Below are 13,638 nucleotides of genomic sequence, written 5' to 3' on the forward strand. Positions count from 1 at the left end.
GCAAACCATTTCCACACCCCCTCCCATTCTTTAGATGACATGTCCATCATGGGCCTTCTGCAGTGCCACAATGATGCCACCCGAAGGTTGCAGGAACAGCAACTCATATTCCGCCTGGGAACCCTGCAGCCTAATGGTATCAATGTGGACTTCACCAGTTTCAAAATCTCCCCTTCCCCAACCGCATCCCTAAACCAGCCCAGCTCATCCCCTCCCCCCACTGCACCACACAACCAGCCCAGCTCTTCCCCTCCACCCACTGCATACCAAAACCAGTCCAACCTGTCTCTGCCTCCCTAACCTGTTCTTCCTCTCACCCATCCCTTCCCCCCACCCCAAGCTGCACCCCCATCTACCTACTAACCTCATCCCACCTCCTTGACCTGTCCGTCTTCCCCTGACTGACCTATCCCCTCCCTACCTCCCCACCTATACTCTCTCCACCTATCTTCTTTTCTCTCCATCTTCAGTCCACCTCCCCCTCTCTCCCTATTTATTCCAGAACCCTCACCCCATCCCCCTCTCTGATGAAGGGTCTAGGCCCGAAACGTCAGCTTTTGTGCTCCTGAGATGCTGCTTGGCCTGCTGTGCTCATCCAGCCTCACATTTTATTATCTCCAGCTGCCATTCATTCAGTTTCAGTTCCTCAGAACCTGCTGAGTGAAACAACCTCCACAGTTCCACTCTGCGTTATTTGCTAATCATCTGACAGCCCCAGAATACAGCGTATTATATAGCTGTATTCTGCATTCAACAAATATAGCGAGAATGTTAATAATTTTTCTCCCGCTTTGCAGATGAAATATACTGGATACAAACCTTCATCTAACTAAATCACCGGTTAATCTTCTCAGGTCCAAGTAGAAGTGTGTGAGCTTCTGCTATGTCTGTTTTCCTCTCAGTGTGATGCTCAGAATTGAACACACTATTTCAGCTGACTATGAATCAGTGATTTACAAAAATAATCAGGTTAACTGCTTTCTTGCACAATTCATACCTCTGTGAATAAAGTGACTTTCCAATACCTTGATGAACTTGTCCAGTCACATTCAATGATTTGTGTCCACATAGTCTCAGGTTACCCTATTTAAACAGAAACATATCTTACTTTTAGTTATTCATGGGATGTGGTCTTTATTGCCTGGTGAGGCAGAGAAGGTGCTGGTGAACTGCTTATTTGAACAGCTGGGGTCCAGTTGCTGTAAGTACACCCACAGTGCTGTTTGAAAGATAGCTCAAGGATTCTGATCAATGAGAGTCAATGGTGCTAAACTTTCAATTCAGGATAATTGCATGGTTTTGAGGGGAATTGCAATCAAAGGTGGTAATCACACAATTCTGAAGTCCTCACCCTTCTCTGTTGTCGTGGGTTTAGAAGGTGGTGTCAAAGACTTAGTGAGACAGTGCATTGCATTGCCCTCAGCTTTGGTAGTGAAGCAAGTGAATATTGCGGTTGGTAAATATCCTGGATGGTGTTAGTTTCTTGAATGTTGTTGGAACTGTGCACATCCAGATAAGTTCGGAGTATTACACTTCGCAGGTACCTTATACTATTTCAACAAATATTTTCTGCACCACCTCCAAGGCTTTGTCAAGTTTTCCTCTAAGTGTGATGCTCAGAATTGAACACACTATTTCAGCTGACTATGAATCAGTGATTTACAAAAATAATCAGGTTAACTGCTTTCTTGCACAATTCATACCTCTGTGAATAAAGTGACTTTCCAATACCTTGATGAACTTGTCCAGTCACATTCAATGATTTGTGTCCACATAGGCTCAGGTTACCTTATTTAAAATTGTAGCATGTAGCTTCGCTGTCTCTCCTCATTCATACTTTCAAACTTGACCATTGGTTGTGAATCACTTTTGGGGTGTTCGGAGGATGTGAAAGATCAAGAAACCAAAATGAGAGAACAGCTATGTCACAGTCTATGCAGATAGAGATTACAAAGATAGTGACACAAGTTGTTGTGTGGCGGGGGGGGGAAGGTTGGGCACAATTGCAGGGGGAGAGTGAGGAAATTTACTAATGTAGCAATTTCAAATGTTACACCATTTGGCCAATAACCAGCAACTGTCAGCGAGCACAGGTTTGACAGGTGAATGAAACTTGCTGTGAGAAAGCACATGGGCAGCAGCCTTTCTTTTAGAAAAAATGATGAACGTAAGAGACTGGCCTGGTACGTATGGAAAACATCACGTCAAAAGGCAGGCAAACTTTAGTGGAGGGTTTCAGCAGCAGCTGAACTGCAGTAGGATGGTGTATGGTGGTTGGGTGGGGCGGGGGGGGGGCGCGGTGAAAGGAGTTGCTGTAAGGAAAGACAGCTGCATAAGTTCTGTGTTGAAAGATCTGGTTTTAGCGAGTACTATAGTCACAACTCAAGGATGACACCAAGGTTATGAACAGAAATGTTCAGTGTCAGTTCTTAGGGAGAACAGAATTTATATAGTGACTCAAGCCAATAGCTTTAGTCATCCCCATTTTAATTGAAGGACATTTCTGTTCATCCAGTACTGAATGGGAGATAACCAGTTTGATAATTTAGTAGCAGTGGAGGAATGGAGTGGGATGGAGTGTGGAGGTAGAGGTGGGTGTTGTCGGTGTAGATGTGAAAACCTAATAGTGCTTTTGGAGGATGTCACCTCATGGCAGGATGCAGCTGAGAAAAAGGAGGGTCTAAGGGTAGATCCTTGACAGTCACCAATCTTATTAATGAACTGTATCTTTAACATAAAGCTGATTTATTTGCTTTTATCCAAACAAAAAAAAACACTGGACTGGAGTTTATGAACATCAGCAAAAACAGATCCCAGTGAGCATGCTTCAGTCTGAGATGTGATGACAGAAAATCCTATCACTGTAAATATTCATGAACTTGGCGGTGTCTCAGCAGAGCAGTTGAGTGAGTGAATCCCTTCCCACACTCTGAGCAAGTGAATGGTCTCTCTCCAGTGTGAACTTGCTGATGTGTCAGTAGGTTCGACGACTGAGTGAATCCCTTCCCACATTCAGGGCAGGTAAATGGCCTCTCCTGAGTGTGAACACGCTGATGTACAATGAGGTGAGATGACCACCTGAAGCCAGTCCCACAGTGACAGCACTTGAATGGTTTCTCGTCAGTGTGAACACGCTGATGGGACATCAGTTCACGGGAACTTTTATAGCACTTCATGCACTCTGGGCATTTAAAAGGTCTCTCGTCACTGTGAACTCGCTGGTGTTTCAGCAAATTGGATGAATCAGTGAATCGCTTTCCACATATGGAGCAGATGAATGGTCTCTCCCCAGTATGAACTCGCTGGTGTTTCAGCAAGTCAGATGATTGAGTAAACCCCTTCCCACACACTGAGCAGCTGAACAGTTTTTCTCCTGTCTGACTATATTGATGAGTTTCCAGCTCAGATGGGGCTCTGACTCCTTTGGCACATTCCCCACATTTTGATGTATTCTCATTGCCATGGCATTTGTGTCTCGATAGGTTGGATGACCCGGTGAAACCTTGTCCATGGGTACATGCATATGGTTCCTCTGCTCTGTGAACAGAGCTCTTGTCTTCCATATTTGAAAATCTGATGATTTCTAGTTATAATAATTTTACGACAGCTACTGACATGATGTTTGGTTTCAGCTGCCAACTCTAAGTCCAGCAGTTCTAACTGACCACACGATCAGCCAAAGACTTGTCTATACACCCGATAATGCGCCCTATTTCTCTTCACGGGGAATGGGAAGTTTTTCTTAGAAATGTTGAGAAACTTATTGTATTCAGGTTCTGACATCAAACTTCTTTCAGGTCCTTGGTGTGATGGTGGGTTAAATGTTCCCATGGTGGAAATCTTTCACTTCCAATCCCCTGAAAAATTAATGTTAAAACAGAGAGAAGGTATTGAGAGACAAACCAGAAAAATACAACAGCAAGTTGTGAAATGAAGCTGGATGAATATGGTCATTTGAGAGGCGGATGCTGGGGAAAGTGACCACGAAACTGGACTGTGTTTAAAAACTCAACAGATTGACTACTTTCCTTCAGGAAAAGGATCCTGCTGCCCAATCTGGACCCAAACAAAAAGGAAGCATGAGGAAAAAACAACAACACTGGCAGGTATAATAAAGAAAGCTCAAAGTATTTTACAAAGTATATTAGGAGTAAAAGGGTAACCAGGAAAGTACTGGGGCCCACGACTAACATAACTGGAAAATTGGAAATGGAGTTAGATGATTAGGTTTTATATTAATTTTTCAAGACGCATTCATAATAAGAAAGATGAAGTATGAGAAAAAAAATCAGGAAGGGGGCTAATATGCTCAAACAAATTGAAATTCAGAGGGAGGGTATATAGAGGTTTAAAGTACTTAGAATTGCATAAATCTCAGGCCCAGAGAAGATGTATCCTATTGCTGCAGAAGGCATGGAAGGAGATTGCAGAAATTCTCTCTAACACAAAAGATCCAGAGGAGTGGAGGACACAATACATGGTACTAGTGTTCCAAGACTGTTTGTAGGGATTAACCAGGGACTTGTAGTCCAGTGAGTCTAAACACCAATCACAAGGAAATAATTGGAAAAAAATTCTGTGGGAGAGAGTCATCTCCACTTGGAGAGGCAAGGCTAAACCAAGGATAGTCAGCATGGTAATATCAGGGGCAGGCCATGTCTAACAGGCTTAATTAGAATTTTCCAGGAGGTGACTCCATGTGTGGATAAGGATAATGCATTGGACGCCATCTACATTGACATCAGTAAGCCATTTGCAAGACCTCTCATGGCAGAATAGTTACAGAGTTATACAACACATAAACGACCCTTCGGTCCAACTTGTCCATGCTGACCAGACATCCTAAATGATTCTAGTCCTATTTGTTAGCATTTGGCCCATAATCCCTCTAAACCCTTCCTATACATGTACCCATTCAGATATCTTTTAATTGGTGTAATTGCACCCACCTCCACCACTTCCTCTGGCAGCTCATTTTATACACGCACCACCCTCTGTGTGAAAAAGGTGCCCTTCAAGTTCCTTTTGAATCTTTCTGCACTCAGATTAAACAAATCCTCTAGTTTTGGACTCCTCTACCCGGGGAAAAACATTTTGTTTATCCACCTCTGAACGTCCTTCACGTTTTTATAAGCTTCTGTAAGGTTATGCCTCAGCCTCCAAAACTCCCAAGGGAAAAAACCCCAACCTAGTCAGTCCCGCCCCACAGCTCAATCCCTCAAACCCTGGCAACATCCTTATAAATCTTTTCTGAACCCTTACATGTTTAACCACATCTTTCCTGTAGCAGGAAGACCAGAACTGAATACAGTAATCTGAAAGTAGCCTAACCAATGTGCTGTACAGCCACATGACATCCCAATTCCTATTCTCAATGCACTGACGAATAAAGGCAAGTGTGCCAAATGTCTTCTTCAAAACCCTAATCTATGAGAGATGCCACTTTCAAGGACCTTTGCACCTGCACCTCTTTGTTCAGCAATGCTCCCCAGGGCCCTACCGTTAACCGTACAAGTCTTGCTCTGATTTGCTCACCAAAATCAAGGGTGTGTGGGTTATAAGGGGATGGGTCTGGGTGGGATGCTCCAAGGGGCAGTGTGTACTTGTTGGGTCGAAGGGCCTGTTTCCACACTGTAGGGAATCCAATCTTTAAAAAAAAGCAACACCTCACATTTATCTGGGTTAAACTCCATCTCCATTCCTCAATCTATTCAAGAGAATAGTAAAACATTTTGTCATTATTTTAACAAAATCGTCAGTGCTAGAAGGCAGAGCATGATAGTCGAAGTTTGTTTCTGTAATTAGAAGCTTCTGTCCAGTGTCATATCAGTGTTTGGTCAGAGGTTCCTTGTTGTTTGTACGTATATTGATCTAGACATCAATACAGGAATTATGATCAGTAAATTAAGGATGACAAACAAATTATCTGCTGTGGTGATTAGTGAGGAGGAAAGCCTTAAAAGGCCAAAATAAGTTTATCCTTCCTTAGATATGACATTTAGACTTGAATGCTCCAGGGGTGGTCTCAGAGGGATTTTCAATATCTCCGTGCTTTCGCAGTCACACTCACACCTGAGATCCTTTCCAGAGGATAGACAAATCGTTATGATTCCGTGGGTCAAAGGCCAGTGATGTGTCCTTGTGAGTACAGTAACTGTGTCAGGTCTTGTTGTGATGTTTGTTTTGAGCTTCCCGTTTGTGAATCCTGCGAAAGGTGGTTACATTATATACATTGTCCGCCCGGCATAGAAATTGAAAAATCATTTCTGTAATTTCAATTTACGTTCAAGCCCTCGAGTTCTAAGCTACTGTCAAAGGAGTTTCCAAAAATCCCCCACTTTCAGCTCTGGATAGAAATTTAAAACGACAAAGCACAGTTTGAATTTATTCTGTGTATCAATCCTGTCCTGTCACTGTCTTCCCCACCCCAGATGTATAATACCCGAATAAAAATGGCGTTCCGAATAAGCCCCCCAAAAAGATGGCGGCGGTTCCCGGGACAGCTGTTGCCCAAGACCCGCGGCCTTTTACCATTTCCCTCAGCTGCGGTAACGGGAACATCGAATTCGAGTCGCGGCATACACCAGGCGCTTGTGAAAAGTCCCACTTCACGACGGCTCCAATTCTCCCCACTTACCGTCTCTTACTTTTCCTACATCCTGTAATCACGGCGATAAAGCGCTTGCGCGGAAGGGAGATCAATGTTGCAAACTAGCCCCACCCCCATTCAGTTCCGCTGGTCGTGTCTAGCTGTCCCCTCCCCTCCGATTGTGAGTCACAGAGTTCACTCAGAATGGAAAATGCCCTTTGGCCCATCGTGTGTGGGCTGTTCAAAGAAGTCTGCAGTACAGAAATAAAAGCTCTTCAGTTCATCGTATCTGCATTGGTCACAGAATTTTAACGCACTGACAAAAGCCTTTCAGCGTCTCTCTTGAGATCTTATATCATATGATTTGATTTTCACCTTTTTAATAGACAGTGGGGCGTATTTCTGTTTAATTTGATGGATTGTCAAGTGTACTTAAGTACAGCGAAGGCTTGGTTTGCGAACACTACAGGCAGATCATAGTCAGCAAAGGTACATATGGTGCTTGGACAGAGTGAGACACACAGGTTACACTGCACAGGAGGTGCGCGAAGCAAGATCAATATCATTAGAAGTTGGATAACTACTAACTCTCTAAGTCTAATAACTCTACCTTCTTTCTGGATTCTAAATTTGTAAGGACTACAACATAAATGTTGCAAATTTGGACCAGAAGCAGGTTTATTTCACACATTGAGATAGGAGTGATGATGACCTGCTAATTCACATTACCGAGATAGCAAAACTGCAGATGCTGGAGGCGGAGTCGACACAGCTTTGAGCTGGAGGAGCACAGGAGGACAGGCAGCATCACAGGAGTAGGCAAGTCGATGTTTCCGGTCAAGATCCTTAATCAGGACTGTCCACGTACTCCACACTGTATCAATTCACAACACAGACTTGCTCACAATCCCGCTATACTTAAAAATAACTAAGAAATTATCCATGTAGTGCACTTATGTTCTGAAACATTTGAGACACACTGTTTATTCCTGCCCTTGTTAAGGTGGAGTCCCGAAGTCCAAAGCTGCAAATGGCAGCCAAGAATTACTTTGCAGGGGTGATTGGCTATCCAGCAGTTCAGGAGTCATAAGCCGTTTCTTCTCTGTCAATATCCTTGAAACGTTGTCTGACGAATAGCTCAAAAATATAACTTCTATTTTGTGGTTTTGACAAAATAAAGTTGATAATTACATGCATGTTTGGGCGTGTTTTTTAAAATAGGCTCACAAGCATCACTTGTGCCCAAAGTCAATGTTTTGATATCATCGGTTAGTCAGTACGATCAGCAGTATTCAGGTCTTAACAAACTGATGTTTAAAAATTCTGTCATTTCAACTAAGTTAAGTTTCAAACAGGCAGTCTGTATTTGTGACTTTATTACACGATAGTTGAACATTCCACTCTAAGCAGGCAGTTTATGAAGTGTTGATTATCGAGTTGACATTGACTTTAGAAGAAGCTTCTGGCAGGTTGCTACTAAATCTGGTCACATTACTCTCGCAAGCAGCTTTATTGGTTTGGTCACAAGCTGTCACTAAACCTAGTTACTGGAATGTAGGAAAGGTAATTTAAAATTCCTTTGTGACAATGTATAACAGGAAAATCAAATGTTCGAAAAGTAACCCCCAAGGATCTTCACTACAAAATCTCCTCCAGCTTTTATGATATTGATTAATGACTACTCTCTGTTTCCTGCCAATCAGCCAATTCTACAATCAATGCTGCTACTATCGTTTTTTTTATTCCATGAGCTCTAACTTTGTTCACAAGGCTGCTGTGTGGCACACTATCAGAAATCATTTGAAAGTCAACGTACATCATATCAGCAGCATAGGGCGATCTCTGTTACTTCTTCAAAAACTCCATTAGTCTCCTTAAAGTTTTGTAAGCTATACTTAATTTGCTGGGAACTGTCCATGTGACTATTAACCTAAATTATTGTTTCTAAGTTTACCAACCACCAACACTAAAACTGATTTAACCATCGTACAATGTTTATAAATCTCCAGGTCTCTTGCACTTTTGCTAAGTGGAATGGCTGAAAAAATTTGACAATTGCCTCTGAAATTTCTACTCTCACTTCCTTCAGTGTCCTTCAATCCAACTTCTTTAGACCCAATGGCTCATTAACTTTAAAAACAGACATTTCTTATCTCTTCTATATCAATCACAAACAACTCCAATTGTCAAAAAAATTAACTGTTGTTACTTTACAAGTCGTTGATGTGTTGAAAGATAGGATAACTGAGGGAACCCAATCCCACACTGGGAACAGGTTACTGTTCTCGCCAGTGTGAACTTGCTAGTGTACATGGAGTTGAGATGATCACTTGAACCCAGACCTGCTGTGGAAACATCTAAAAGGTCTCTCATTAGTGTGAAAACATTGATGGCACATCAGATCCAGAACTTTCCACAGTTTGGACGTCGAAAAGGTCTCTCTTCAGTGTAAACATGCTGGTGACTCAGCTGGTCAATGAGACAATAAATTTCCCAAGCTCAACAGCTAACTGGTCTCTCCACTGTGGGGACTAGCTGGTGTGACAGCAGCATAACTGAGTGAATCCTTTTTCACAATCAGAGCAGGTGAAGGGTTTCTTCCCAGTGCAGACACGATGATGTTGAAATCATAGACTCCCTACAGTGCAAACTGAGCCCTATTGGCACATTGAGATGCTCTTTTGGGAGTCAGTGCAGACTCAATGTCTCCCTGTAGCTCCACATTTAACATAGCTAACCCACCAAGACTGCACATCTTTGGGCTGTGGGAAGACACTGGAGCACCTGGAGGAATCCCAGGCAGCCATGTGGAGAACGTGCAGATTCTTCACAGATGCTGTCCTGCGGCTGGAATACAACCTGGATCCCTGTGCGGGGAGGCAGCGGGGCTAAAAACTGTCACCCCACAGAACACTGGAACATTGTGGTGTTCCAGTGGGTGGGTTGACAGATTGAATCCCTTCCCACACTCAAAGCAAGTCAACGGCCTCTCCAGAGTATGAACTCACTGGTCTTTTAGCAGGCTGGGCAAGTGAATTAACCATTTAACACACTCAGAGCAGGTAAAACATCTCTCCTCAGTGTGAACACAGTGAAGTTCAGGCAGGTGGTTTCACTGAGTGAATCCTTTCCCACACTTGGAGCAGGCGAATGGCTTCTCCCAAGTGTGACTGCAACAATGCATTTCCAGCCTTGAAGGGGTGTAAATCCCTTCCCATGATCTCCATATTTCCCCGGATTCTCCCAGTGTGACTGCGCATGTTTCAATAGGCAAGATGATCAGGTGAAACCCCATCGACACACATGTACGGTTCGTTCCCACTGTGAACAGAGCTTTTTCCTTCCAGTTCAACATCTGATGATGTTCAGCTTTGATATATTAAACAACTTTGCCATATTTCGATGTGACGTTTGGTTTCAGTCTCCAGACTACAAAGTCGGTCCTTTTGGTATCCTTTGAAACAAACTTAAACAGAAAAAGTGAGTGAGATAGAAACAACAAAAAACATGAAAACAGGTTGCAAAGTTAAGCTGAATTAAACTGCAAATTGTGGGGCCAGCTCTTCGAAAGGGAAGATATGTAGGCAGATTATGGAAAGGCACAATAACAACAGGGTTGTCGTAGTAGGGGCCTTTAATTTCCCCAATCTTGACCGGGTCTCCCTTAGAGTGAGAGGCTCAGACAGGGTGGTATTTGTGAAGTACATCCAAAAGGGTATCTTGAATCAGCCTGTGGATCAACCAACTAGAGGAGGGGTCAGACTGGACCTTGTATTGGCTAATGAGCATTGCCAGATGATTGACATTTCAATGGGACAGTATTTTGTAAACAGTTTTAAGCTAGTTACGAATAGGGATAAGACAGGGCCTTGCGGGAGTGTATTAAATTAGAGAAGGGCAAATTATATCAGGATTAGGCAGCAGCAAGGGAGGTGCTGTTATTGGGCAAGTCCACATCTGACATGTGGAAATTGTTTAAAAATCTACTGATTGAAGTTTAGTACCAGCATGTACCAGTATGGAGGAATGCCAAGGATGACAAGGTAAGGGATCCTTAGATAACGAGAGAGATTGAGAATTTAGTTAAAAAGAAAAAAGAAGCATATGTCAGGTTCAGGAAGCTGCAATTGGACAGAGCCCATGAGGAATGTTAGGAAAGCGCGAAAGAACTCAAGTGAATTAGGAAAGCAAGAAGGGGCCATGAAATGACCTTGGCAAGTAGGCTTAAAGAGAATAATAAAGCAAACTTAAAAACACAAGGATAACAAAGGGAGAAAGTGGGACTACTCAAGGATAAAGGAGGGGACTTGTGCTTGGAGGCAGAGGATGTGGGTGAGATTCTACATGAGTACTTTGCATCGGTACTCATCCAGGAGAAGACAGGTGAGGACACCTGTAGGAGGACCTCCTGTAGAGGACAGTGAGACTAGTGTGGGGCATGCTAATTATGCTAGGGCACTTTGAAACCATAAAGTAGTGTGGGGTCTCTTGGGCAGCATTAAGGTGGATAACTCCCCAGGGCCCACTGGCATTTACCCAGGTTATTGAGAGGCAAGAGAGAAGATTTCTGGGGCCTTAAGCAAGATTTTTCTATCCTTGGTAGTCACCGAAAAGGTCTCAGAGGCCTAACATACTGATAATCCAGGAAACTATATTGTGGCGAATCTCACATCGGTGATTGGGAAGCTATTGGAGTGAAGTCTTAGGGATAGGATTTATATGCATTTGGAAAAGCATGGCCTAATCAGGGACAATTAGCATGGCTTTCTGAGGGGCAGGTCATGTCTTACTAACTTGATTGCATTTTTCGAGGAGGTGATGAAGGTGATCGATGAGTATCGAGGAATGTCTACATAGATCTTAGTAAGGCTTTAGACAAGGTCCCTCATGGTAGGCTCATCTAGAAGTTTAGGATGCTTGGAATCTATGGTACCTGGCTGTGTGGATTCAGAATTGCCGTGCCTCTAGAAGACAGAGGGTATGGTGGAAGAGAGTTGGTCTGGCTGCAGGCCCATGATTCGTGGCGTTCAGCAGGGATCCGTACTGGTGGTTATTTGTTTGTGATATATACAACTTGGATGAAAAAGAAGATGGGTGGGTTAGTAAGTTTGCAGATAATACAAAGATCGGTGGTGTTGTGGATAGTGTAGAAGACTGTCCAAAAGGTACATGGGATATAGATCAGTTGCAGATACAGATAGGCAAGTGGCAGATGGAGATTAATCCAGGTAAGAGTGGGGTGCTGCGCTTTGGGATATCAAATGTTAAGGAAAAGATGCAGTTAATGGCAGGACCTTGAACAGCACTGATGTACAGTGGGATCTTGAGGTTCAAGTCCATAGCTTCCTAAGTGGCCACACATGTAGGTAGGGTAGTAAAGAAGACATATGACATGCATGCCTTTATTGGTCAGGGAATTAAGTACAAGAGTCAGGATGTCATGTTGCAGCTCTATAAAACTTTGATTAAGCCACACTTTTTTTTTTAAAAGAGAATTGCATTCAATTCTGGTTGCCACATTTCAGGAAGGACATGGAGGCTTTGGAGGAGATGTTGCAGAGGAGTTTTACCAGGATGCTGCCTGGATACGAGGGTATGAGCTATAACGTGGACTAGAAAAACTCAGGTTGATTTCTCTGGAGTGGCAGAGGGTTGATCCAACTCTATAAAATTATGGGATGCAGAGATAGGGTTGACAGTCAGAATCCTTTTCCCTGAGTTGAAATTTATAATTCCGGGGGGCGTACATTAAGATGAGAGTGGGCGAGTTTAAAGGAGGTGTGAGGGGCATGTGGTTTTTGCAGAGAGTGGTAGAAATCTGGAATGTGCTACATGGGTTGGTGGTGGAGGCACCTACAGAAGAGACATTTAAGGGACTTGTGGACAAGCACATTAATCTGCAAGGAAAGGAGGGATATGGACAAAGGCAAGCAGAAACTATTCATTTAATTTGCCAACATGTTTGCCACATCATGGGCTGAAGTATCCATTCCTGAGCTGTACTCTTCTATGCTCTATAATCTAACAACCTAACTGGTTCACTAATTTACATCAGGGAATGGAACTTGCTACCCAGTCTGATCCTACACAAGACTCTGATTTGAATGGGAGAGATGTAGAGAGCGGGAAGAGGGAGGGTTTTATGCACCTACAACTTGATCAAAAAACTTACTACATGTAGCAACCAAAACTCCCAAAGTTAAGGCTCCCAACTCAACTTGGCTATTAGTCGAATTCTGGTGGAATTTAGCTATAATTCTAAAAGCAGCATCTGTCTCCAATATCCAGGGTATGATCCATGTGCAGTTTTGTCTTTCAAAGTTCTGCTAAAGAGAAGTTCTGGTATTGGATTCTTACACTTTTTTCTTCCTTTACGTCTATGATGTGATACTATTGATGGTTGTTTAGATTCAAACGATTGAATACTCTTCTGAAACTATCAAGTCTGCAACCTGCGTTCTTGTCAGAATTAGTTTGCCTGTCCCCTGTTGGATTTGACATTGACCGTCTGTTTGAAAATGTAGCTTTCCTGCAGTCAATTCCTTAAATTCTTCTGCCGGGTAATCAGTTGTCCTTGTGGTATAAGGTAGCCATTTGTCAAGCAGTTGTTAAAAAGTTTTATGAATGTAGCTTTGACTCCTTCTTCTCCCAGGCATAATAATTGCTTTCAATTCCTGTTTTAATTTCTCCTTGTTCTTTAATAGTTTATTCCAGACACAGCTATTGCTGCTTCTTTCCATTTGTAACAGTTTATCTTTGTTGATTGCTTCAATGCATGAAGAGTTGTTAAAGTTGTTGTGGTTGGTTTGCTCGCGGAGCTCGTTCATTGGTTCGTAGACATTTCATCACCCTGCTGGGTAACATCATCAGCGCCATCTCTGAAGCGCTGTTGTGTTTTCCTACTAGGAGGCTGCACTGATGATGCTACCCAGCAGAGTAATTAAGTGTCTACGAACTAACAAACCAGCTCGGCGAGCCAACGAACTACAGCATCCACAACCCGAGCTACAAATCTACTCAGGAACCTTGGTTAATAAAGTTCTGAAGTT

General features: G+C 43.0%; 1 protein-coding gene across 11 annotated transcripts in view; it reads right to left on the reverse strand.

The window, feature by feature from the left end:
• Positions 1 to 2,728: 2,728 nt before the first annotated feature.
• The window catches only part of LOC125449037 (gastrula zinc finger protein XlCGF71.1-like), a 33,863-nt gene continuing 22,953 nt past the window's right edge, over positions 2,729 to 13,638 (reverse strand). For 4 of the 11 annotated variants that reach the window (XM_048524611.2, XM_048524614.2, XM_048524612.2 and 1 more), the window contains exon 3: positions 2,729 to 3,857. In XM_048524611.2, coding sequence (XP_048380568.1) covers positions 2,859 to 3,563 — 705 coding nt within the window. In that variant the 5' untranslated portion in view covers positions 3,564 to 3,857 and the 3' untranslated portion in view covers positions 2,729 to 2,858. The other 7 variants (XR_007246793.2, XR_009443141.1, XM_059641747.1 and 4 more) reach the window with 6 other exon arrangements.

The sequence above is a fragment of the Stegostoma tigrinum genome, chromosome 43, assembly GCF_030684315.1.
Source record: "Stegostoma tigrinum isolate sSteTig4 chromosome 43, sSteTig4.hap1, whole genome shotgun sequence".
Taxonomy (NCBI): Eukaryota; Metazoa; Chordata; class Chondrichthyes; order Orectolobiformes; family Stegostomatidae; genus Stegostoma; species Stegostoma tigrinum.